The 26,828-nt window shown below is 47.6% G+C and overlaps 1 protein-coding gene across 1 annotated transcript in view; it reads right to left on the bottom strand.

The window, feature by feature from the left end:
* LOC134949572 (H-2 class II histocompatibility antigen, E-S beta chain-like) overlaps nucleotides 1-25,984 on the bottom strand; it is a 195,317-nt gene extending 169,333 nt beyond the window's left edge. Inside the window, exon 1 of the mRNA XM_063938230.1 lies at nucleotides 25,879-25,984. Within this exon, the coding sequence (XP_063794300.1) occupies nucleotides 25,879-25,969 (91 nt within the window). The 5' untranslated portion in view covers nucleotides 25,970-25,984. The remainder of the gene's footprint in view (nucleotides 1-25,878) is intronic.
* Between the last annotated feature and the right edge of the window lie 844 nt (nucleotides 25,985-26,828).

Genomic DNA, 26,828 nt, shown 5'->3' with positions numbered 1-26,828 from the left:
AACATGTCGACACAGCCGTACCGACACAACGCACACACAGAGGGAATGCTCTGACTGAGGACAGGACCCCACAAAGTCCTTTGGGGAGACAGAGAGAGAGAGTATGCCAGCACACACCAGAGCGCTATATAATGTAGGGATTCACACTATACATACAGTGATTTTTCCCTTATAGCTACTATTAATATACAGATACTGCGCCTAAATTTAGTGCCCCCCCTCTCTTTTTTACCCTATGAAGTCTGGAAACTGCAGGGGAGAGCCTTGGGAGCGTCCTTCCAGCGGAGCTGTGAGAGGAAATGGCGCCAGTGTGCTGAGGGAGATAGCACCGCCCCTTTCTCGGCGGGCTTCTCCCGCTTTTTTATGGAATATATGGCAGGGGATTTTACACATATATAGTCTTAAATTCTTAATGACTATATTATGTGTTATTTTGCCAGTAAGGTACTCTTATTGCAGGCCCAGGGCGCCCCCCCCCCCCCCCCCCAGCGCCCTGCACCCATCAGTGACCGGAGTGTGTGGTGTGCATGGGGAGCAATGGCGCACAGCTGCAGTGCTGTGTGCTACCTTAATGAAGACCAAAGTCTTCTGCCGCCGATTTTTAGGAACATCTTCTTGTTTCTGGCTCTGCAAGGGGGACGGCGGCGCGGCTCCGGGACCGGACGACCGAGGCTGGGCCTGTGTTCGATCCCTCTGGAGCTAATGGTGTCCAGTAGCCTAAGAAGCCCAAGCTAGCTGCAAGCAGGTAGGTCCGCTTCTCTCCCCTAAGTCCCTCGTAGCAGTGAGTCTGTTGCCAGCAGATCTCACTGAAAATAAAAAACCTAAATATAACTTTCTTTTCTAGGAGCTCAGGAGAGCCCCTAGTGTGCATCCAGCTCGGCCGGGCACAAAATTCCAACTGAGGTCTGGAGGAGGGTCATAGAGGGAGGAGCCAGTGCACACCAGGTAGTCCTAAAGCTTTCTTTAGTTGTGCCCAGTCTCCTGCGGAGCCGCTATCCCCCATGGTCCTTACGGAGTCCCCAGCATCCACTTAGGACGTCAGAGAAAATAATTTGTTCAGTTCATGAGATGGAGGAAACGTTACCTCAGGTTTCTTCCCCTTAAACATGTGTACCCTCGTGTCAGGAACAGAGGGGTCATCTGTAATATGCAAAACATCTTTTATTGCCACAATCATATAATGAATACTTTTGGTCACCTTAGGGTGCAACCTTGCCTCATTATAGTCGACACTGGAGTCAGAATCCGTGTCGGTATCAGTGTCTACTATTTGTGATAAGGGACGCTTTTGAGACCCTGATGGGCCCTGTGACCCAGCCAAATCCGCGGATTAACTCCCTGCTGTTTCCTTGGACTCAGCTTTGTCCATTCTCTTATGTAATAAGGTCACATTAGCATTTAAAATATTTCACATATCATACCAATCATGAGTCGGCGTTGCCGACGGAGACACTGCAATCATCTGCTCCACCTCCTCCTTGGATGAGCCTTCCGCTTCAGACATGTTGACACACGCGTACCGACACCCTCACACACACAGGGATCTATCTATAAGGGGACAGGTCCCCAACAAGGCCCTTTGGAGAGACAGAGAGAGAGTATGCCAGCACACACCCAGCGCCAACTGACACTGGAAACAATTCCCAGATATAGTGCTTTTATATTATGTTAATCGTGTAATACACTCACTGCGCCAAAATGTGCCCCCCCCCCCCCTCTTTTTCAGCCCTGTATCACCGTTCTGTAGGGGAGAGTCCGGGGAGACAGCTTCTCTTCAGCACACTGTGGAGAAAATGGCGCTTGTTAGTGCTGTGCGACCAAGCTCCGCCCCCTCTAGTGGCGGGCTTCGGTCCCGTTCAAATTTACAATTAATGGCGGGGGATAAACATATTCACCGACTCCGCAGCCCATATGTGTCTAACATGCCAAAAAGAGAAGTATATATTGCTGTCCAGGGCACCCCCCTTGCGCCCTGCACCCATCAGTGCCTGCCGTGTGTGTAACATGTGGGAGCAATGGCGCGCAGCGCTTACCTCAGTGAAGATCTGAAGTCTTCTGCCGCCTTAGACGTCTTCTTTCTTCTTATACTCACCCGGCTTCTATCTTCCGACTCTGCGAGGAGGACGTCGGCGCGGCTCTGAGACGAACGGCATGGGGAGACCTGCGTTCCGATCCCTCTGGAGCTAATGGTGTCCAGTAGCCTAAGAAGCAGAGCCTATCATTTAAGTAGGTCTGTTTCTCTCCCCTCAGTCCCACGATGCAGGGAGCCTGTTGCCAGCAGTGCTTCCTGATAATAAAAAACCTAACAAAATTATTTTTCAGAGAAACTCAGGAGAGCTCCCCTGTAGTGCACCCAGTCTCCTTTGGGCACAAGATCTAACTGAGGTCTGGAGGAGGGGCATAGAGGGAGGAGCCAGTGCACACCCCTTTCAGTCCGTCTGGTACGGGTGTTCGGTTTGTTGTTTTGACAAGTACGTGGATTATAATCTGGACCCTGGATTTAGGGGAGTATAATTATCTTTTATTTTCAGGTACCCGTGGATTCTACTTGGACAAGTGGACAGATGTCGGCGTGTGAACATTAGAGATGAGCGGGTTCGGTTTCTTTGAATCCGAACCCGCACGAACTTCACTTTTTTTTCCACGGGTCCGAGCGACTCGGATCTTCCCGCCTTGCTCGGTTAACCCGAGCGCGCCCGAACGTCATCATGACGCTGTCGGATTCTCGCGAGACTCGGATTCTATATAAGGAGCCGCGCGTCGCCGCCATTTTCACACGTGCATTGAGATTGATAGGGAGAGGACGTGGCTGGCGTCCTCTCCATTAGAATAGATAGATAGAGAGAGATTGTTCAGACTGCAGAGTCGCAGACAGAGTTAGTTTACCACAGTCAGTGACCAGTGCAGTTGCTAGTTAACTTTTATTTAATATAATATATCCGTTCTCTGCTATATCCGTTCTCTGCCTGAAAAAAAAAACGATACACAGCACAGTCAGTCACACAGTGTGACTCAGTCTGTGTGCACTCAGCTCAGCCCAGTGTGCTGCACAGTCATCAATGTATAAAAGCTTATAATTAATTGTGGGGGAGACTGGGGAGCACTGCAGGTTGTTAGCAGGAGCCAGGAGTACATAATATTATATTAATTAACAGTGCACACTTTTGCTGCAGGAGTGGTGACCAGTGCCTGACCACCAGTATAGTATTGTTGTATACTACTATCTCTTTAAATATCAACCAGTCTATATTAGCAGCAGACACAGTACAGTGCGGTAGTTCACGGCTGTGGCTACCTCTGTGTCGGCACTCTGCAGGCAGTCCGTCCAACCAGAATTGTATTATTATATACCACCTAACCGTGGTTTTTTTTTCATTCTTTATACCGTCATAGTGTCATACTAATTGTTACGAGTATACTACTATCTCTTTATCAACCAGTGTGTACAGTGCGGTAGTTCACGGCTGTGGCTACCTCTGTGTCGGCACTCTGCAGGCAGTCCGTCCAACCAGAATTGTATTATTTATTATATACCACCTAACCGTGGTTTTTTTTCCATTCTTTATACCGTCATAGTGTCATACTAATTGTTACGAGTATACTACTATCTCTTTATCAACCAGTGTACAGTGCGGTAGTTCACGGCTGTGGCTACCTCTGTGTCGGCACACGGCAGGCAGTCCGTCCGACCAGAATTGTATTATTTATTATATTATATACCACCTAACCGTGGGTTTTTTTTTACATTCTTTATACCGTCATAGTGTCATACTAATTGTTACGAGTATACTACTATCTCTTTATCAACCAGTGTACAGTGCGGTAGTTCACGGCTGTGGCTACCTCTGTGTCGGCACACGGCAGGCAGTCCGTCCGACCAGAATTGTATTATTTATTATATACCACCTAACCGTGGGTTTTTTTTCATTCTTTATACCGTCATAGTGTCATACTAATTGTTACGAGTATACTACTATCTCTTTATCAACCAGTGTACAGTGCGGTAGTTCACGGCTGTGGCTACCTCTGTGTCGGCACACGGCAGGCAGTCCGTCCGACCAGAATTGTATTATTTATTATATACCACCTAACCGTGGGGTTTTTTTCATTCTTTATACCGTCATAGTGTCATACTAATTGTTACGAGTATACTACTATCTCTTTATCAACCAGTGTACAGTGCGGTAGTTCACGGCTGTGGCTACCTCTGTGTCGGCACACGGCAGGCAGTCCGTCCGACCAGAATTGTATTATTTATTATATACCACCTAACCGTGGTTTTTTTTTCATTCTTTATACCGTCATAGTGTCATACTAATTGTTACGAGTATACTACTATCTCTTTATCAACCAGTGTACAGTGCGGTAGTTCACGGCTGTGGCTACCTCTGTGTCGGCACACGGCAGGCAGTCCGTCCGACCAGAATTGTATTATTTATTATATACCACCTAACCGTGGGTTTTTTTTCATTCTTTATACCGTCATAGTGTCATACTAATTGTTACGAGTATACTACTATCTCTTTATCAACCAGTGTGTACAGTGCGGTAGTTCACGGCTGTGGCTACCTCTGTGTCGGCACACGGCAGGCAGTCCGTCCGACCAGAATTGTATTATTTATTATATACCACCTAACCGTGGTTTTTTTTCCATTCTTTATACCGTCATAGTGTCATACTAATTGTTACGAGTATACTACTATCTCTTTATCAACCAGTGTACAGTGCGGTAGTTCACGGCTGTGGCTACCTCTGTGTCGGCACACGGCAGGCAGTCCGTCCGACCAGAATTGTATTATTTATTATATACCACCTAACCGTGGGTTTTTTTTCATTCTTTATACCGTCATAGTGTCATACTAATTGTTACGAGTATACTACTATCTCTTTATCAACCAGTGTGTACAGTGCGGTAGTTCACGGCTGTGGCTACCTCTGTGTCGGCACACGGCAGGCAGTCCGTCCGACCAGAATTGTATTATTTATTATATACCACCTAACCGTGGTTTTTTTTCCATTCTTTATACCGTCATAGTGTCATACTAATTGTTACGAGTATACTACTATCTCTTTATCAACCAGTGTACAGTGCGGTAGTTCACGGCTGTGGCTACCTCTGTGTCGGCACACGGCAGGCAGTCCGTCCGACCAGAATTGTATTATTTATTATATTATATACCACCTAACCGTGGGTTTTTTTTCATTCTTTATACCGTCATAGTGTCATACTAATTGTTACGAGTATACTACTATCTCTTTATCAACCAGTGTGTACAGTGCGGTAGTTCACGGCTGTGGCTACCTCTGTGTCGGCACACGGCAGGCAGTCCGTCCGACCAGAATTGTATTATTTATTATATACCACCTAACCGTGGTTTTTTTTCCATTCTTTATACCGTCATAGTGTCATACTAATTGTTACGAGTATACTACTATCTCTTTATCAACCAGTGTACAGTGCGGTAGTTCACGGCTGTGGCTACCTCTGTGTCGGCACACGGCAGGCAGTCCGTCCGACCAGAATTGTATTATTTATTATATACCACCTAACCGTGGGTTTTTTTTCATTCTTTATACCGTCATAGTGTCATACTAATTGTTACGAGTATACTACTATCTCTTTATCAACCAGTGTACAGTGCGGTTTTTTTTATACCGTGGTTTTTTTATACCGTGGTTTTTTTATACCGTGGTTTTTTTATACCGTGGTTTTTTTATACCACCTAACCGTGGCAGTCCGTCCATAATTGTATATATAGTATACTAGTATCCAATCCATCCATCTCCATTGTTTACCTGAGGTGCCTTTTAGTTCTGCCTATAAAATATGGAGAACAAAAAAGTTGAGGTTCCAAAATTAGGGAAAGATCAAGATCCACTTCCACCTCGTGCTGAAGCTGCTGCCACTAGTCATGGCCGAGACGATGAAATGCCAGCAACGTCGTCTGCCAAGGCCGATGCCCAATGTCATAGTACAGAGCATGTCAAATCCAAAACACCAAATATCAGAAAAAAAAGGACTCCAAAACATAAAATAAAATCGTCGGAGGAGAAGCGTAAACTTGCCAATATGCCATTTACCACACGGAGTGGCAAGGAACGGCTGAGGCCCTGGCCTATGTTCATGGCTACTGGTTCAGCTTCACATGAGGATGGAAGCACTCAGCCTCTCGCTAGAAAAATGAAACGACTCAAGCTGGCAAAAGCACAGCAAAGAACTGTGCGTTCTTCGAAATCCCAAATCCACAAGGAGAGTCCAATTGTGTCGGTTGCGATGCCTGACCTTCCCAACACTGGACGTGAAGAGCATGCGCCTTCCACCATTTGCACGCCCCCTGCAAGTGCTGGAAGGAGCAGCCGCAGTCCAGTTCCTGATAGTGAGATTGAAGATGTCAGTGTTGAAGTCCACCAGGATGAGGAGGATATGGGTGTTGCTGGCGCTGGGGAGGAAATTGACCAGGAGGATTCTGATGGTGAGGTGGTTTGTTTAAGTCAGGCACCCGGGGAGACACCTGTTGTCCGTGGGAGGAATATGGCCGTTGACATGCCAGGTGAAAATACCAAAAAAATCAGCTCATCGGTGTGGAGGTATTTCACCAGAAATGCGGACAACAGGTGTCAAGCCGTGTGTTCCCTTTGTCAAGCTGTAATAAGTAGGGGTAAGGACGTTAACCACCTCGGAACATCCTCCCTTATACGTCACCTGCAGCGCATTCATAATAAGTCAGTGACAAGTTCAAAAACTTTGGGTGACAGCGGAAGCACTCCACTGACCAGTAAATCCCTTCCTCTTGTAACCAAGCTCACGCAAACCACCCCACCAACTCCCTCAGTGTCAATTTCCTCCTTCCCCAGGAATGCCAATAGTCCTGCAGGCCATGTCACTGGCAATTCTGACGATTCCTCTCCTGCCTGGGATTCCTCCGATGCATCCTTGCGTGTAACGCCTACTGCTGCTGGCGCTGCTGTTGTTGCTGCTGGGAGTCGATGGTCATCCCAGAGGGGAAGTCGTAAGACCACTTTTACTACTTCCACCAAGCAATTGACTGTCCAACAGTCATTTGCGAGGAAGATTAAATATCACAGCAGTCATCCTACTGCAAAGCGGATAACTGAGGCCTTGACATCCTGGGTGGTGAGAAACGTGGTTCCGGTATCCATCATTACTGCAGAGCCAACTAGAGACTTGTTGGAGGTACTGTGTCCCCGGTACCAAATACCATCTAGGTTCCATTTCTCTAGGCAGGCGATACCGAAAATGTACACAGACCTCAGAAAAAGAGTCACCAGTGTCCTAAAAAATGCAGCTGTACCCAATGTCCACTTAACCACGGACATGTGGACAAGTGGAGCAGGGCAGGGTCAGGACTATATGACTGTGACAGCCCACTGGGTAGATGTATGGACTCCCGCCGCAAGAACAGCAGCGGCGGCACCAGTAGCAGCATCTCGCAAACGCCAACTCGTTCCTAGGCAGGCTACGCTTTGTATCACCGGTTTCCAGAATACGCACACAGCTGAAAACCTCTTACGGCAACTGAGGAAGATCATCGCGGAATGGCTTACCCCAATTGGACTCTCCTGTGGATTTGTGGCATCGGACAACGCCAGCAATATTGTGCGTGCATTACATCTGGGCAAATTCCAGCACGTCCCATGTTTTGCACATACCTTGAATTTGGTGGTGCAGAATTTTTTAAAAAACGACAGGGGCGTGCAAGAGATGCTGGCGGTGGCCAGAAAAATTGCGGGACACTTTCGGCGTACAGGCAGCACGTACAGAAGACTGGAGCACCACCAAAAACGCCTGAACCTGCCCTGCCATCATCTGAAGCAGGAGGTGGTAACGAGGTGGAATTCAACCCTCTATATGCTTCAGAGGTTGGAGGAGCAGCAAAAGGCCATTCAAGCCTATACAACTGAGCACGATATAGTAGGTGGAATGCACCTGTCTCAAGCGCAGTGGAGAATGATTTCAACGTTGTGCAAGGTTCTGATGCCCTTTGAACTTGCCACACGTGAAGTCAGTTCAGACACTGCCAGCCTGAGTCAGGTCATTCCCCTCATCAGGCTTTTGCAGAAGAAGCTGGAGACATTGAAGGAGGAGCTAACACGGAGCGATTCCGCTAGGCATGTGGGACTTGTGGATGGAGCCCTTAATTCGCTTAACAAGGATTCACGGGTGGTCAATCTGTTGAAATCAGAGCACTACATTTTGGCCACCGTGCTCGATCCTAGATTTAAAACCTACCTTGGATCTCTCTTTCCGGCGCACACAAGTCTGCTGGGTTTCAAAGACCTGCTGGTGAGAAAATTGTCAAGTCAAGCGGAACGCGACCTGTCAACATCTCCTCCTTCACATTCTCCCGCAACTGGGGGTGCGAGGAAAAGGCTCAGAATTCCGAGCCCACCCGCTGGCGGTGATGCAGGGCAGTCTGGAGCGACTGCTGATGCTGACATCTGGTCCGGACTGAAGGACCTGACAACCATTACGGACATGTCGTCTACTGTCACTGCATATGATTCTATCACCATTGATAGAATGGTGGAGGATTATATGAGTGACCGCATCCAAGTAGGCACGTCACACAGTCCGTACTTATACTGGCAGGAAAAAGAGGCAATTTGGAGGCCCTTGCACAAACTGGCTTTATTCTACCTAAGTTGCCCTCCCACAAGTGTGTACTCCGAAAGAGTGTTTAGTGCCGCCGCTCACCTTGTCAGCAATCGGCGTACGAGGTTACATCCAGAAAATGTGGAGAAGATGATGTTCATTAAAATGAATTATAATCAATTCCTCCGCGGAGACATTGACCAGCAGCAATTGCCTCCACAAAGTACACAGGGAGCTGACATGGTGGATTCCAGTGGGGACGAATTGATAATCTGTGAGGAGGGGGATGTACACGGTGATATATCGGAGGATGATGATGAGGTGGACATCTTGCCTCTGTAGAGCCAGTTTGTGCTAGGAGAGATTAATTGCTTCTTTTTGGGTGGGGGTCCAAACCAACCCGTCATTTCAGTCACAGTCGTGTGGCAGACCCTGTCACTGAAATGATGGGTTGGTTAAAGTGTGCATGTCCTGTTTTGTTTATAGTTACAACATAAGGGTGGGTGGGAAGGGCCCAAGGACAATTCCATCTTGCACCTCTTTTTTCTTTTATTTTTCTGTGCGTCATGTGCTGTTTGGGGAGGGTTTTTTGGAAGGGACATCCTGCGTGACACTGCAGTGCCACTCCTAGATGGGCCCGGTGTTTGTGTCGGCCACTAGGGTCGCTTATCTTTCTCACACAGTCAGCTACCTCATTGCGCCTCTTTTTTTCTTTGCGTCATGTGCTGTTTGGGGAGGGTTTTTTGGAAGGGACATCCTGCGTGACACTGCAGTGCCACTCCTAGATGGGCCCGGTGTTTGTGTCGGCCACTAGGGTCGCTTATCTTTCTCACACAGTCAGCTACCTCATTGCGCCTCTTTTTTTCTTTGCGTCATGTGCTGTTTGGGGAGGGTTTTTTGGAAGGGACATCCTGCGTGACACTGCAGTGCCACTCCTAGATGGGCCCGGTGTTTGTGTCGGCCACTAGGGTCGCTTATCTTTCTCACACAGTCAGCTACCTCATTGCGCCTCTTTTTTTCTTTGCGTCATGTGCTGTTTGGGGAGGGTTTTTTGGAAGGGACATCCTGCGTGACACTGCAGTGCCACTCCTAGATGGGCCCGGTGTTTGTGTCGGCCACTAGGGTCGCTTATCTTTCTCACACAGTCAGCTACCTCATTGCGCCTCTTTTTTTCTTTGCGTCATGTGCTGTTTGGGGAGGGTTTTTTGGAAGGGACATCCTGCGTGACACTGCAGTGCCACTCCTAGATGGGCCCGGTGTTTGTGTCGGCCACTAGGGTCGCTTATCTTTCTCACACAGTCAGCTACCTCATTGCGCCTCTTTTTTTCTTTGCGTCATGTGCTGTTTGGGGAGGGTTTTTTGGAAGGGACATCCTGCGTGACACTGCAGTGCCACTCCTAGATGGGCCCGGTGTTTGTGTCGGCCACTAGGGTCGCTTATCTTTCTCACACAGTCAGCTACCTCATTGCGCCTCTTTTTTTCTTTGCGTCATGTGCTGTTTGGGGAGGGTTTTTTGGAAGGGACATCCTGCGTGACACTGCAGTGCCACTCCTAGATGGGCCCGGTGTTTGTGTCGGCCACTAGGGTCGCTTATCTTTCTCACACAGTCAGCTACCTCATTGCGCCTCTTTTTTTCTTTGCGTCATGTGCTGTTTGGGGAGGGTTTTTTGGAAGGGACATCCTGCGTGACACTGCAGTGCCACTCCTAGATGGGCCCGGTGTTTGTGTCGGCCACTAGGGTCGCTTATCTTTCTCACACAGTCAGCTACCTCATTGCGCCTCTTTTTTTCTTTGCGTCATGTGCTGTTTGGGGAGGGTTTTTTGGAAGGGACATCCTGCGTGACACTGCAGTGCCACTCCTAGATGGGCCCGGTGTTTGTGTCGGCCACTAGGGTCGCTTATCTTTCTCACACAGTCAGCTACCTCATTGCGCCTCTTTTTTTCTTTGCGTCATGTGCTGTTTGGGGAGGGTTTTTTGGAAGGGACATCCTGCGTGACACTGCAGTGCCACTCCTAGATGGGCCCGGTGTTTGTGTCGGCCACTAGGGTCGCTTATCTTTCTCACACAGTCAGCTACCTCATTGCGCCTCTTTTTTTCTTTGCGTCATGTGCTGTTTGGGGAGGGTTTTTTGGAAGGGACATCCTGCGTGACACTGCAGTGCCACTCCTAGATGGGCCCGGTGTTTGTGTCGGCCACTAGGGTCGCTTATCTTTCTCACACAGTCAGCTACCTCATTGCGCCTCTTTTTTTCTTTGCGTCATGTGCTGTTTGGGGAGGGTTTTTTGGAAGGGACATCCTGCGTGACACTGCAGTGCCACTCCTAGATGGGCCCGGTGTTTGTGTCGGCCACTAGGGTCGCTTATCTTTCTCACACAGTCAGCTACCTCATTGCGCCTCTTTTTTTCTTTGCGTCATGTGCTGTTTGGGGAGGGTTTTTTGGAAGGGACATCCTGCGTGACACTGCAGTGCCACTCCTAGATGGGCCCGGTGTTTGTGTCGGCCACTAGGGTCGCTTATCTTTCTCACACAGTCAGCTACCTCATTGCGCCTCTTTTTTTCTTTGCGTCATGTGCTGTTTGGGGAGGGTTTTTTGGAAGGGACATCCTGCGTGACACTGCAGTGCCACTCCTAGATGGGCCCGGTGTTTGTGTCGGCCACTAGGGTCGCTTATCTTTCTCACACAGTCAGCTACCTCATTGCGCCTCTTTTTTTCTTTGCGTCATGTGCTGTTTGGGGAGGGTTTTTTGGAAGGGACATCCTGCGTGACACTGCAGTGCCACTCCTAGATGGGCCCGGTGTTTGTGTCGGCCACTAGGGTCGCTTATCTTACTCACACAGCGACCTCGGTGCAAATTTTAGGACTAAAAATAATATTGTGAGGTGTGATGTGTTCAGAATAGGCTGAAAATGAGTGGAAATTATGTTTTTTGAGGTTAATATACTTTGGGATTAAAATTACCCCCAAATTCTATGATTTAAGCTGTTTTTTAGGGTTTTTTGAAAAAAACACCCGAATCCAAAACACACCCGAATCCGACAAAAAAAATTCGGTGAGGTTTTGCCAAAACGCGGTCGAACCCAAAACACGGCCGCGGAACCGAACCCAAAACCAAAACACAAAACCCGAAAAATTTCCGGCGCTCATCTCTAGTGAACATAGGTAAGTATGTGTGTGTCGACATGTATGTAATAAAGTTTTACTCTCATGGTGTGTGTCTCCTGTTTTTATTTGGGTATTTTTTTTACAGTAGAACTACAGGTACCAGTGGGCCTGTTTTTCTCCCGCATGCTGGTACTTGTGGTTCTCCAAGTACCAGCTTGCGGGGGAGCCTTGCTGGGACTTGTAGTACTACTGGAAAAAACAATATTCTTTCAATTTTGTCACGGCTATCAGCCCCCCATCCGCAGCCTTTGGATGGGGGGGACAGCCTCGGGCTTCACCCCTGGCCCTTGGGTGGCTGGGGGGGGGGACCCCTTGATTGAAGGGGTCCCCACTCCCCCAGGGTACCCCGGCCAGGGGTGACTAGTTGGATATTTAATGCCACGGCCGCAGGGCACTGTATAAAAGTGACCCCCGGCTGTGGCATTATCTGTCCAGCTAGTGGAGCCCGATGCTGGTGTAAAAAATACGGGGGACCCCTACTCTTTTTGTCCCCCGTATTTTTTGCACCAGCACCAGGTGCAGAGCCCAGTGCTGGTTTTGAAAATACGGGGGATCCCGTGTGCGTTTTTTCCCCGGATTTTTAGAACCAGGACCGGCTCGAAGAGCCCGAGGCTGGTTGTGCTTTGGAGGGGGGACCCCACGCAATTTTTTTTTCGGGTTTTTCCCATTCCATTTAAAAAATATATATATATTCTTTTTAAAAATATATAAATAATACTTGTTCCTCCAAAAAAGACAAACCAAGTACCTAATCCCTTCTAATATAAATAGATATGCTATTACCAAAACAAAAAAAAACACCAAAAAAAACATGTTTTTACATTTTTTTATTAGATTCCGCCAACAAAGTGTGGCGGATTGAAAATGACGAATTTACTGTCTAAAAGCACTGTTGTCGAATTTCCAAACTTCAATTGAATATACTTTTGTCGAATTGCCGCATTTGTACCATTGCAGAAAAGTCGAATTTGTCAAATGTTGAATTTTAAAAAGTCGAATTTTGAAAGTCTGTTTTTTTTACGAAAAGTACTGAATTGCAGGGACGATTTTTTTTTTGGGCGAAAAAGTCCAGTTTTTCGACTTTTTCGGGAATTTGACCGCAATTGCATATACCCCCCTAAGAGAAAAGGATTTACCAGTAGGTATTAAAATCCCCTTTTCTCATACGTCCTAGGGGATGCTGGGGTCACCATTAGAACTATGGGGTTATACCAAAGCTCTAGAACGGGCGGGAGAGTGCGGATGACTCTGCAGCACCGATTGACTAAACTTGAGGTCATCCTCGGCCAGGGTATCAAACTTGTAAAACTTTGCAAAAGTGTTAGAACCCGACCAAGTAGCTGCTCGGCAAAGTTGCAATGCCGAGACCCCCCGGGCAGCCGCCCAGGACGAGACCACCTTTCTAGTAGAATGGGCCTTCACCGATTTCGGTAACGGCAATCCAGCCGTGGAATGAGCATGCTGAATCATATTACAGATCCAGCGTGCAATAGTCTGCTTGGAAGCAGGACACCCAATCTTGTTGGGAGCATACAGGACAAACAGAGTCTCCGTTTTCCTAGTTTGAGCCGTTCTGGCGACATAAATTTTCAAAGCTCTGACCACATCCAGAGACTTTGACTCAATTAAGGCGTCAGTAACCACTGGCACCACAATAGGTTGGTTCATGTGGAAAGATAAAACCACCTTTGGCAGAAATTGCTGACGAGTCCTCAACTCTGCCCTATCTTCATGAAAGATCAAATAAGGGCTCTTGTGAGACGAGGCCGCTAACTCAGACACCCGCCTTGCAGATGCCAGGGCCAACAGAATGACCACTTTCCAAGTGAGGAGTTTCAACCCCACCGTCTGTAAAGGTTCAAACCAATGTGATTGAAGGAACTGCAACACCACGTTAAGATCCCATGGTGCCACTGGGGGCACAAATGGAGGTTGGATGTGCAACACACCTTTCACGAAGGTCTGAACTTCTGGAAGGGAGGCCAATTGTTTTTGAAAGAAAACCGATAAGGCTGAAATCTGTACCTTAAGTGAACCCAACTTAAGGCCTGCATCAACACCTGATTGTAGAGAATGGAGAAAACGTCCTAGCTGAAATTCCTCCGTAGGAGCCTTCTTGGATTCACACCAAGAAACATATTTTCTCCAAATATGGTGGTAATGTTTAGACGTTACTCCCTTCCTGGCCTGAATAAGTGTGGGAATGACTTCACTGGGAATACCCTTTCGGTCTAGGATTTGGCGTTCAACCGCCATGCCGTCAAATGTAGCCACGGTAAGTCTTGATACACGCATGGCCCCTGCTGTAACAGGTCCTCGCGTAGAGGAAGAGGCCAGGGATCTCCTATGAGTAATTCCTGAAGATCTGGATACCAAGCCCTCCTTGGCCAGTCTGGGACAATGAGGATCGCTTGAACCTTTGTTCTTATTATGATCTTTAGAACATTTGGAATGAGAGGAAGTGGAGGGAATACATACACCGACTGAAACACCCATGGTGTCTCCAGTGCATCCACTCCTATTGATTGAGGGTCCCTTGACCTGGAACAATATCTCTGAAGCTTTGTTGAGACGAGATGCCATCATGTCTATTTGAGGAATTCCCCAATGACTTGTCACTTCTGTGAAGACCTCTTGATGGAGGGCCCACTCTCCTGGATGGAGATCGTGTCTGCGGAGGAAGTCTGCTTCCCAGTTGTCCACTCCTGGAATGAAGCGCTTGTATGCTTTTCCACCCAGCGGAGAACCTTTGTGGCTTCTGCCATTGCCGCTCTGCTTTTTGTTCTGCCCTGGCGGTTTATGTACGCTACTGCTGTTACATTGTCCGACTGGATCAGTATGGGCAGATTGCGAAGAAGATGTTCTGCTTGTAGAAGGCCGTTGTAAATGGCCCTTAACTCCAGAACGTTTATGTGGAGACAAGTTTCCTGGCTTGACCATCTTCCTTGGAAGTTTTCCCCCTGTGTGACTGCTCCCCAGCCTCGGAGACTTGCATCCGTGGTTACTAGGATCCAGTCCTGGATCCCGAACCTGCGCCCCTCTAGGAGGTGAGAGCTGTTCAGCCACCACAGGAGTGAGATTCTGGTCTTGGAAGACAGGATTATCCTTCGGTGCATGTGCAGGTGGGATCCGAACCACTTGTCCAACAGGTCCCACTGAAACACTCTGGCATGGAATCTGCCAAACTGAATGGCCTCGTAGGCCGCAACCATCTTCCCCAGCATACGAGTGCATTGATGGATTGACACTCTTGCTGGTTTCAGAATTTGTTTGACCAGACTCTGAAGTTCCAGAGCCTTTTCCACTGGAAGATAAACTCTCTGTAGTTCTGTGTCCAGTATCATTCCCAAAAACGACAACCGCGTCGTCGGAATCAACTGTGATTTTGGCAAGTTTAGGAGCCAACCATGTTGTTGAAGAACTGTCAGGGAGAGTGCAATATTTTGCACCAACTGGTCTCTGGATCTCGCCTTTATCAGGAGATCGTCCAAGTACGGGATAACCGTGAATCCTTGCTTTCCGCCAAAACTTTGGTGAAAGTCCTCGGAGCCGTGGACAGACCAAACGGCAACGTCTGAAATTGGTAATGACAATCTTGAAATGCAAACCTCAGGTAAGCCTGATGCGGAGGATAAATGGGAACATGTAAGTAGGCATCCTTTATGTCCGACACCATAAAATCCCCTTCCTCCAGACTGGAGATCACTGCTCAGAGAGACTCCATCTTGAATTTGAATTTTTTTAGGAAGAAATTGAGGGATTTCAGGTTTAGGATTGGTCTGACCGAGCCGTCCGGCTTCGGGACCACGAACAGGCTTGAATAAAAGCCTTCTCCCTGTTGTGACAGGGGAACCATGACAATGACCTGATTTTGACACAACTTTTGTATTGCGTCGCATACTACCTCCCTGTTCGGAAGAGTAGCTGGTAAGGCCAATTTGAAAAATTGGCGAGGGGGAACGTCTTGAAACTCCAGTTTGTACCCTTAGGATACTATCTGTAAAACCCATGGGTCCAGGTCCAAACGAAACCAGAACTGACTGAAGAGTTTGAGACATGCCCCCACCGTTGCGGACTCCCGCAGAGGAGCCCCAGCGTCATGTGGTGGAATTGGCAGATGCCGGGGAAGACTTCTGATCCTGGGAACCTGATACGGCTGGTGATCTTTTACCTCTTCCCCTTCCTCTAGTAGCAATGAAGGAAGAACCTCGCCCCTTTCTGTATTTATTGGGCCAAAAGGACTGCATCTGATAGTGGTGTGTTTTCTTTTGTTGTGGAGGAACATAAGGCAAAAAGGATGACTTACCCGCGGTAGCCGTAGATACCAAATCATCGAGGCCGTCACCAAACAAGGCACCACCTTTATATGGTAGAGATTCCATACTTTTCTTGGAGTCAGCATCAGCATTCCATTGGTGAATCCAAAATGCTCTCCTAGCTGAGACTGCCATGACACTGGCCTTTGATCCCAAAAGGCCAATATCTCTCGCAGCTTCCTTTTGGTACGCTGCAGCGTCCTTGATATAACCCAGCGTCAAGAGGATGCTATCCCTATCTAGGGTATCTATATCAGATGACAAGTTATCTGCCCACTTTTCAATAGCACTACTCACCCACGCAGATGCAATGACAGGTCTGAGTAGCGTACCCGTGGTCGCATAAATGGATTTTAACGTAGTTTCTTGCTTACGATCTGCAGGGTCCTTAAGGGCTGCCGTGCCAGGTGACGGGAGAGCCACCTTTTTAGACAAACGTGATAGGGCCTTGTCTACAATGGGGGGTGACTCCCACTTTTTCCTATCCTTAGAGGGAAACGGATAAGCCACTGGAATCCTTTTGGGAATCTGAAACTTCCTGTCAGGGCTTTCCCAGACTTTTTCAAATAGAGTGTTCAATTCATGAGAGGGAGGAAATGTTATCTCAGGTTTCTTTTCCTTATACACACAGACCCTAATATCAGGAACAGTAGGGTCTTCAGTGATATGTAATACCTCTTTAACTGCCACAATCATGTACTGAATGCTCTTTGCCAATTTTGGATCTAATCTGGAATCATTATAGTCGACACTGGAATCAGTGTCCGTGTCAGTACCAGTGTCTGCCAACTGGGCAAAAGTACGTTTTTGTGACCCCGAGGGGTCCTGTACTTGTGATAACACATCCTCCACAGATTTCTTCCATGCCTGAGTCTGAGACTCAGACTTATCTAATCTCTTACTAATAAGAGCCACATTAGCATTCAAAGCATTCAAAACATTTACACAATCAGGAGTCGGCAGTGCCGACAGGGTCACCCCCACAGCCGTTTGTGTCCCTCATACAGCCTCCTCCTGGGAAGAGCACTCAGCCTCAGACATGTCGACACACGTGTACCAAACACCCAAAGACACACCGGGCATATAGGGGACAGACCCACAGTAAAGTCTGTCAGAGAGACACAGAGGGGATTTGCCAGCTCACAACCCAGCGCCAAATTAACGGGTCTGAAATCACTAACAAATGCCCCAGACCTGTAGCGCTTTAAATATCAACTATACTGCACCAAATTATACTGTGCCATCCCCCCCCGTGCACCCTGATACATGTCAGCAGTGTGAGGAAGGACCAGCGTCTCTGCAGTCCTGGAGAGGAAATGACGCAGAGCTGAGAGTGAGCTGTGAGGAAGAAGCTCCGCCCCCTTAACGGTGCACTTCTGTCCCGCTTATTTTAATAAATAATTATGCTGGCGGGGGTTAGGACAGTGCCTCGGCACTAATGTCCCCTCTTGCCAGTGGAAATTGAGGATTTTTATTGCTGCCCAGGGCGCCGCCCCCCCCCCCCCCCCGCGCGCACCCTGCAGTGCTGTGTGTGTGAGAGCATGGCGCGCAGCGCTCCGTCCGCTGTGCGGTACCTCAGAATGCCGACACTGAAGAAGAAGTCTTCTTTTCTTCTGCTACTCACCTGTCTTCTGACTTCTGGCTCTGTAAGGGGGTGACAGCAGGCTGTGGGAGTGAGCATCTAGGCGTACCCAGCGATCAGCACCCTCAGGAGCTAATGGTGTCCAATCAGCCAGAAGCAGAGCCCTTGAACTCACTAGAAGTTGGTCATACTTCTCTCCCCCAAGTCCCACGAAGCAGGCAGACTGTTGCCAGCAGCCTCCCTGAAAATAAAAAACCTAACATAAGTCTATTTCAGAGAAACTCAGTAGAGCTCCCCTGTAGTGCGTCCAGTCTCACTGGGCACAATTCTAAAACTGGAGTCTGGAGGAGGGGCATAGAGGGAGGAGCCCGTTCACACCCTTTGAAAGTCTTAAAGTGCCCATGACTCCTGCGGATCCAGTCTATACCCCGTGGTTCTAATGGTGACCCCAGCATCCTCTAGGACGTATGAGAAAGCTATGGCTTTCCATGCTTGTCTGAATCATTCTCCCCATGCTATTGTATAGGGAAGTGATATCTACACAAATCAGGGACACCCTTTCTGTGAATAGGACAAAACAGTTAAAAATAAGATTTTACTCACCGGTAAATCTATTTCTCGTAGTCCGTAGTGGATGCTGGGAACTCCGTAAGGACCATGGGGAATAGCGGCTCCGCAGGAGACTGGGCACAACTAAAAGAAAGCTTTATGACTACCTGGTGTGCACTGGCTCCTCCCACTATGACCCTCCTCCAAGCCTCAGTTAGGATACTGTGCCCGGAAGAGCTGACACAATAAGGAAGGATTTTGAATCCCGGGTAAGACTCATACCAGCCACACCAATCACACCGTACAACTCGTGATACTATACCCAGTTAACAGTATGAATAACAACTGAGCCTCTCGAACAGATGGCTCAAAACAATAACCCTTTAGTTAGGCAATAACTATATACAAGTATTGCAGACAATCCGCACTTGGGATGGGCGCCCAGCATCCACTACGGACTACGAGAAATAGATTTACCGGTGAGTAAAATCTTATTTTCTCTGACGTCCTAGTGGATGCTGGGAACTCCGTAAGGACCATGAGGATTATACCAAAACTCCCAAACGGGCGGGAGAGTGCGGATGACTCTGTAGCACCGAATGAGAGAACTCAAGGTCCTCCTCAGCCAGGGTATCAAATTTGTAGAATTTAGCAAAAGTTGCAAAGCCGAGACCCCTCGGGCAGCCGCCCAAGATGAGCCCACTTTCCTCGTGGAATGGGCTTTTACTGATTTAAGATGCTGCAGTCCCGCCACAGAATGCGCCAGCTGAATTGTGCTACAAATCCAGCGAGCAATAGTCTGCTTAGAAGCAGGAGCACCCAGCTTATTGGGTGCATACAGGATAAACAGCGAGTCAGTTTTCCTAACTCCAGCCGTCCTGGAAACATAAATTTTCAAGGCCCTGACCACGTCCAGTAACTTGGAATCCTCCAAGTCCCTAGTAGCCGCAGGCACTACAATAGGTTGGTTCAAGTGAAAGGCTGATACCACCTTAGGGAGAAACTGGTCCTCAATTCTGCCCTATCCATATGGAAAATCAGATAAGGGCTTTTACAAGACAAAGCCGCCAATTCTGATACACGCCTGGCCGAAGCCAAGGCCAATAACATGACCACTTTCCACGTGAGATATTTCAATTCCACGGTTTTAAGTGGCTCGAACCAATGTGATTTTAGGAAACTCAACACCACGTTGAGATCCCAAGGTGCCACTGGAGGCACAAAAGGGGGCTGAATATGCCGCACTCCCTTTACAAATGTCTGAACTTCAGGCAGTGAAGCCAGTTCTTTCTGGAAGAAAATCGACAGAGCCGAAATCTGGACCTTAATGGAACCCAATTTTAGGCCCATAGTCACTCCCGACTGTAGGAAGTGCAGAAATCGACCCAGCTGAAATTCCTCTGTTGGGGCCTTCCTGGCCTCACACCACGCAACATATTTTCGCCAAATACGGTGATAATAGTTTGCGGTTACTTCTTTCCTGGCTTTTATCAGCGTAGGAATGACTTCCTCCGGAATGCCCTTTTCCTTTAGGATCCGGTATTCAACCGCCATGCCGTTAAACGCAGCCGCGGTAAGTCTTGGAACAGACAGGGCCCCTGCTGTAGCAGATCCTGTCTGAGCGGTAGAGGCCATGGGTCCTCTGATATCATTTCTTGAAGTTCTGGGTACCAAGCTCTTCTTGGCCAATCCGGAACCACGAGTATCGTACTTACTCCTCGTCTTCTTATTATTCTCAGTACCTTTGGTATGAGAGGCAGAGGAGGGAACACATAAACCGACTGGTACACCCACGGTGTCACTAGAGCGTCCACAGCTATCGCCTGAGGGTCCCTTGACCTGGCGCAATATCTCTCTAGTTTTTTGTTGAGGCGGGATGCCATCATGTCCACCTGTGGCCTTTCCCAATGGTTTACCATTAGTTGGAAGACTTCTGGATGAAGTCCCCACTCTCCCGGGTGTAGGTCGTGTCTGCTGAGGAAGTCTGCTTCCCAGTTGTCCACTCCCGGAATGAACACTGCTGACAGTGCTAAGACGTGATTTTCCGCCCTTCGGAGAATCCTTGTGGCTTCTGCCATCGCCATCCTGCTTCTTGTGCCGCCCTGTCGGTTTACATGGGCAACTGCCGTGATGTTGTCTGATTGGATCAGAACCGGCTGGTTTTGAAGCAGGGGCCTTGCCTGACTTAGGGCATTGTAAATGGCCCTCAGTTCCAGAATATTTATGTGTAGGGACGATTCCTGACTTGACCAAAGTCCTTGGAAATTTCTTCCCTGTGTGACTGCCCCCCAGCCTCGAAGGCTGGCATCCGTGGTCACCAGGATCCAGTCCTGTATGCCGAATCTGCGTCCCTCTTGAAGATGAGCACTCTGCAGCCACCACAGTAGAAATACCCTGGTCCTTGGAGACAGGGTTATCAGCCGATGCATCTGAAGATGCGATCCTGACCACTTGTCCAACAGGTCCCACTGAAAAGTTCTTGCATGGAACCTGCCGAATGGAATTGCTTCGTAGGAAACTACCATTTTTCCCAGGACTCGTGTGCAGTGATGCACCGATACCTGTTTTGGTTTCAGGAGATCTCTGACTAGAGATGACAGCTCCTTGGCTTTCTCCATCGGGAGAAACACTTTTTTCTGTTCTGTGTCCAGAACCATCCCCAGGAACAGTAGGCGTGTGGTAGGAACCAGCTGTGACTTTGGAATGTTTAGAATCCATCCGTGCTGTTGTAGCACTTCCCGAGATAGTGCTACCCCCGACCAACAACTGCTCCTTGGACCTCGCCTTTATAAGGAGATCGTCCAAGTACGGGATAATTAAAACTCCCTTTTTTTGAAGGAGTATCATCATTTCTGCCATTACCTTGGTAAACACCCTCGGTGCCGTGGACAGTCCAAACGGCAGTGTCTGGAATTGGTAATGGCAATCCTGTACCACAAATCTGAGGTACTCCTGGTGAGGATGGTAAATGGGGACATGCAGGTAAGCATCCTTGATGTCCAGAGATACCATGTAACCCTCCTTGTCCAGGCTTGCAATAACCGCCCTGAGCGATTCCATCTTGAACTTGAATTTTTTTATGTATGTGTTCAAGGATTTCAAATTTAAAATGGGTCTCACCGAACCGTCCGGTTTCGGTACCACAAACAGTGTGGAATAGTAACCCCGTCCTTGTTGAAGTAGGGGCACCTTGACTATCACCTGCTGGGAATACAGCTTGTGAATTGCCGCTAGCACAGCCTCCCTGCCTGAGGGAGTTATCGGCAAGGCAGATTTGAGGAAACGGCGGGGGGGGGGAGACGCCTCGAATTCCAGCTTGTACCCCTGAGATACTACTTGAAGGATCCAGGGATCCACCTGTGAGCGAGCCCACTGATCGCTGAAATTTTTGAGGCGGCCCCCCACCGGTCCTGGCTCCGCCTGTGGAGCCCCACCATCATGCGGCGGACTTGGAAGAAATGGGGGAGGACCTTTGTTCCTGGAAACCTGCTGTTTGTTGCAGCCTTTTTCCCCTACCTCTGCCTCTGGACAGAAAGGACCCGCCTTTTCCCCCGCCTGTTTTCTGGGGTCGAAAGGACTGTACCTGATAATACGGCGCTTTCTTAGGCTGTGAGGGAACATGGGGCAAAAATGCTGACTTCCCAGCTGTTGCTGTGGAAACTAGGTCTGAGAGACCATTCCCGAATAACTCCTCACCCTTATAAGGCAAAACTTCCATGTGCCTTTTCGAATCTGCATCCCCTGTCCACTGCCGAGTCCATAAGCCTCTCCTAGCAGAAATGGACAATGCACTTATTTTAGCTGCCAGCCGGCAGATCTCCCTCTGTGCATCTCTCATGTATAAGACTGAGTCTTTTATATGCTCTATGGTTAGCAGAATAGTGTCCCTGTCTAGGGTGTCAATATTTTCCGACAGGGAATCTGACCACGCAGCTGCAGCACTGCACATCCATGCTGAAGCAATAGCTAGTCTAAGTATAATGCCTGAGTGTGTATATACAGACTTCAGGATCGCCTCCTGCTTTCTATCAGCAGGCTCCTTCAGGGCGGCCGTATCCGGAGACGGTAGTGCCACCTTTTTTGACAAACGTGTGAGCGCTTTATCCACCCTAGGGGGTGTTTCCCAACGTGACCTATCCTCTGGCAGGAAAGGGAACGCCATTAGTAACTTTTTAGAAATTACCAATTTTTTATCGGGGGAAGCCCACGCTTCTTCACACACTTCATTTAATTCTTCAGATGGGGGAAAAACTATTGGTAGTTTTTCCTCCCCAAACATAATACCCTTTTTTGTGGTACCTGGGTTTATATCAGAAATGTGTAATACCTCTTTCATTGCCTCAATCATGCAACGAATGGCCCTAGTGGACATTAAATTAGACTCTTTGTCGTCGACACTGGTATCAGTATCCGTGTCGACATCTGTGTCTGCCATCTGAGGTAGCGGGCGCTTTAGAGCCCCTGGTGGCCTTTGAGGCGTCTGGGCAGGCACGAGCTGAGAAGCCGGCTGTCCCGCATTTGGCATGTCGTCAAATTTTTTATGTAAGGAGTCGACACTTGCACGTAATTCCTTCCATAAGTCCATCCACTCAGGTGTCTGCCCCGCAGGGGGTGACATCACATTTATAGGCATCTGCTCTGCCTCCACATAAGTCTCCTCATCAAACATGTCGACACAGCCGTACCGACACACCGCACACACACAGGGAATGCTCTAACAGAGGACAGGACCCCACAAAGCCCTTTGGGGAGACAGAGAGAGAGTATGCCAGCACACACCAGAGCCCTATATAATACAGGGACTAACTGAATTATATCCCCTTATAGCTGCTATAATTTTTATACTGCGCCTAAATTTAGTGCCCCCCCTCTCTTTTTTACCCTTCTGTAGTTGCAGACTGCAGGGGAGAGCCAGGGAGCTTCCTTCCAGCGGAACTGTGAGGGAGAAATGGCGCCAGTGTGCTGAGGGAGATAGCTCCGCCCCTTTTTCGGCTGACTTTTCTCCCGCTTTTTTATGGATTCTGGCAGGGGTATTTATCACATATATAGCCTCTGGGACTATATATTGTGATGATTTTGCCAGCCAAGGTCTTAATATTGCTGCTCAGGGCACCCCCCCCAGCGCCCTGCACCCATCAGTGACCGGAGTGTGAGGTGTACATGAGGAGCAATGGCGCACAGCTGCAGTGCTGTGCGCTACCTTGGTGAAGACTGAAGTCTTCTGCTGCCGATTTTCCGGACCTCTTCTTGCTTCTGGCTCTGTAAGGGTGACGGAGGCGCGGCTACGGGAACGAACATCAAGGACGGGTCCTGTGGTCGATCCCTCTGGAGCTAATGTTGTCCAGTAGCCTAAGAAGCCCAAGCTAGCTGCAAGCAGGTAGGTTCGCTTCTTCTCCCCTTAGTCCCTCGTTGCAGTGAGCCTGTTGCCAGCAGGTCTCACTGTAAAATAAAAAACCTAAAATATACTTTCTTTCTAGGAGCTCAGGAGAGCCCCTAGTGTGCATCCAGCTCGGCCGGGCACAAAAATCTAACTGAGGCTTGGAGGAGGGTCATAGTGGGAGGAGCCAGTGCACACCAGGCAGTCTAAAAGCTTTCTTTTAGTTGTGCCCAGTCTCCTGCGGAGCCGCTATTCCCCATGGTCCTTACGGAGTTCCCAGCATCCACTAGGACGTCAGAGAAAGCCCTGTTATCACTGGTAAAGGACTTTTCACTGCTACATGAATAGTCCCCAAAGTACCAACCAATCAACTCCTGTCATTTTTCAAACTCAGTCTCAGCCTGTAACATGGTAGGAGCTGATTGGCTGGTGTGTTATCACCTTGCACTCAGTGGCGTAAGTTCGTCCAAGTAGCCCGGAGGCGAGATAAATATTGGTGTCCCCCCCCTATATTTAGATAAGTGTGTGTGTGTGTGTGTGTGTGTGTGTGTGTGTGTGTGTGTGTGTGTGTGTGTGTGTGTGTGTGTGTGTGTGTGTGTGTGTGTGTGTGTGTGTGTGTGTGTGTGTGTGTGTGTGTAGTGTTCTGGAAAAAAAAACATATATACTGTATATATACATTTCATTGTCTTTTATTTTAAATCACACATTTCTTAGCAGTCATACCCAGGATTAGAAGCCGTGACCTGTTACACTGACAGCAAACACTTTACTGATGGAGGTATTTGCTCCTGTAGAGGAAGCATGAGAATTCTAACAATATGAAGTAACGTGTAATTGTCAGAGAAGTAACTTCATGTAGTTAGAATTCTCATATTTCCTATACAGGAGCAAACAGCTTCATCAGTAAGGTGTCTGCTTCCAGTGTAATAGGTTGTAGTTTCTAATCCTGGGTGTGATACTTGTAAAATGCGTATCTAAAGTATAATAAAAAGGGTGTGATTTGTAAGGTACAGGGACCAGTGAGACAATTGGCTACTGAATTAATGGTGTCACAGAATGGGAGAGGTGCCCACTTCAGAGCAGGAGCCCGGCGGCAGATGACTCCGTTGCCTCCCAGAGTTCTGCCTCTGCTTGCACTTATCACTGCGTTATCACTTCTTTATCCCTTCTCCAGGCTTAATACATCTGCCCCTCAGCCTGTAACATGGCAGTTAGGAGCTTTTCGCATAGGCTGACAACCTATGGTAAAAGTAGGATCAGATCACAGCATCATTCACTTCACTACATAGCACTAGCACACACACACACACACACACACACACACACACACGACTGTCACTACACGTGTTACACAATACACATGAAATTGCCATATTTATCGCTTTTAACACTATAAAGGTTTAGTGTTAGTCATTTATACAGCCTATTAAAAAATTAGAAAAGTAGACATTTTTAAATTACTGCACCATTATATTCAAATTAAGTAAAATAGTTAACTGAGAATTAGGGAAATCTATAATGCTCTAAAAATGTGTATTTCAAACATTTCTGTCTTAAATTGTACTTGTTCATAGTCCACCAGATGGGGGCAGCACTTACATATCACATTTAGGGTTCTTTTAAATTATAAAATTTTACACATTTAACAAATGAGTCACTTTGTTGTTATATAACAGCGTAACTATTTTAACATATTAATTTTGATATTAAATTTCCATCTTGCAATACCATTCTATGAAAGAAGAAATTATGATATTTATTAAGATGCTTTTATTTCTTAAGGTGCCTACACACTTAGCGATATAGTAAACGATATCGTTCATTTTCCTGGTCCCGAGCGATATAGTTTACTATATCGTCCAGTGTGTATGCCGCTGACAATGAGCGATGCATGGCCCCGCGGGTCAATAATGACCCTCGGTCTCGGCCGTGCATGCAGCTCAATTTGGACTCATCGTTCAAATTATTATTATTATCCTTTATTTATATGGCGCCACAAGGGTTCCGCAGCGCCCAATTACAGAGTACATAAATAATCAAACAGGAAAGCAAATATTGCACAGTGTGTATGCCTGCTGTCGTGCGGCCCGGGAAGAGAAACACTAGGCGACAAGCACATCGCCTAGTGTGTACCCACCTTTACAGACGGAGCAATATTTTCAATATGCAAATATCTCCCAATGTTTAATTTGTGAAGTCTATCATTGTATATTTTTTAATGGTTTTGGAAAGAATTTTTAAGATCAGAGACAGATATAAATGAGGAGGTCACTCACCTACTGAATAGTCACAGTGTATGAAGTCAGATCTCAGAAGTAATAGGACTGACAGAATACAGAAGACAGCGCCCATCTGGTTTCTTGTCATTTTCAGCTCTTCACAACTATACAACGGCTACTGTGACAAATTACACAGTACACACAAAGCATATAATATTATTACAGTAACATCTAGGAGACTCTCTCTGTAAGTGTTATGATTGGACAATTTTTCGCAAAAGAGCCAATCAGAACACAGGCTCCATTCATCACTTGTTACTAGGGAGAGATCATTTATAGACCTGCTGCTTTCTGTCTCCTCATACGAAAATCTAACAAATACAGGGAGGGGGAGGCTGATTACACAGGTCTCAGACCCTCCAACATGACCCGCCCCACTAGGTACAAAATGCTCTGTTTCTGGACTTCCCTCTTAATTTATGATTTCCAGCACCTGTGTTGAACTAGTTAAATGATAAGAAAGCTGTTTCTTCACAGGTGATGGCAATAATAAATTAAGAGGGAAGTCCAGGAGCAGAGCATTTTGTACCTAGTGGGGCGGGTCATGTTGGAGGGTCTGGGTCTGCTATTAAAAAGCTTTTTTAACAAATTTATGTATTACTTATAGATTTTTAGCTTCTGAACACGTGTATTTATGAATAAGTAATATTTTTCATATTCATTAAAGTAACAAATATATTCTGCCTACATTTATTATAAAACATTGTCTTAAATAAATTCAGTCGGTAGTATAGAACGTTGCAATTCAGTTCATGTCATAAACCCCCCCCCCCCCCACCACCCCCCCTCCCAGTGGCAGATTAAGATCCACATGAGCCTGGAGTTGAAATTTACAAAGGGCCTAAACCCCATACTTTCTAAAGGAACATTGCACACACACAACTACAAGGTGAGCTGGTGAAGGTGGCACCAAATACTGTTGGCAGAGTATTGCGGCGCTTGATGTA

Source organism: Pseudophryne corroboree, chromosome 8 (assembly GCF_028390025.1).
Source record: "Pseudophryne corroboree isolate aPseCor3 chromosome 8, aPseCor3.hap2, whole genome shotgun sequence".
In the NCBI taxonomy this organism is placed as follows: Eukaryota; Metazoa; Chordata; class Amphibia; order Anura; family Myobatrachidae; genus Pseudophryne; species Pseudophryne corroboree.
This window is presented reverse-complemented; position numbering and strand designations above follow the sequence as displayed.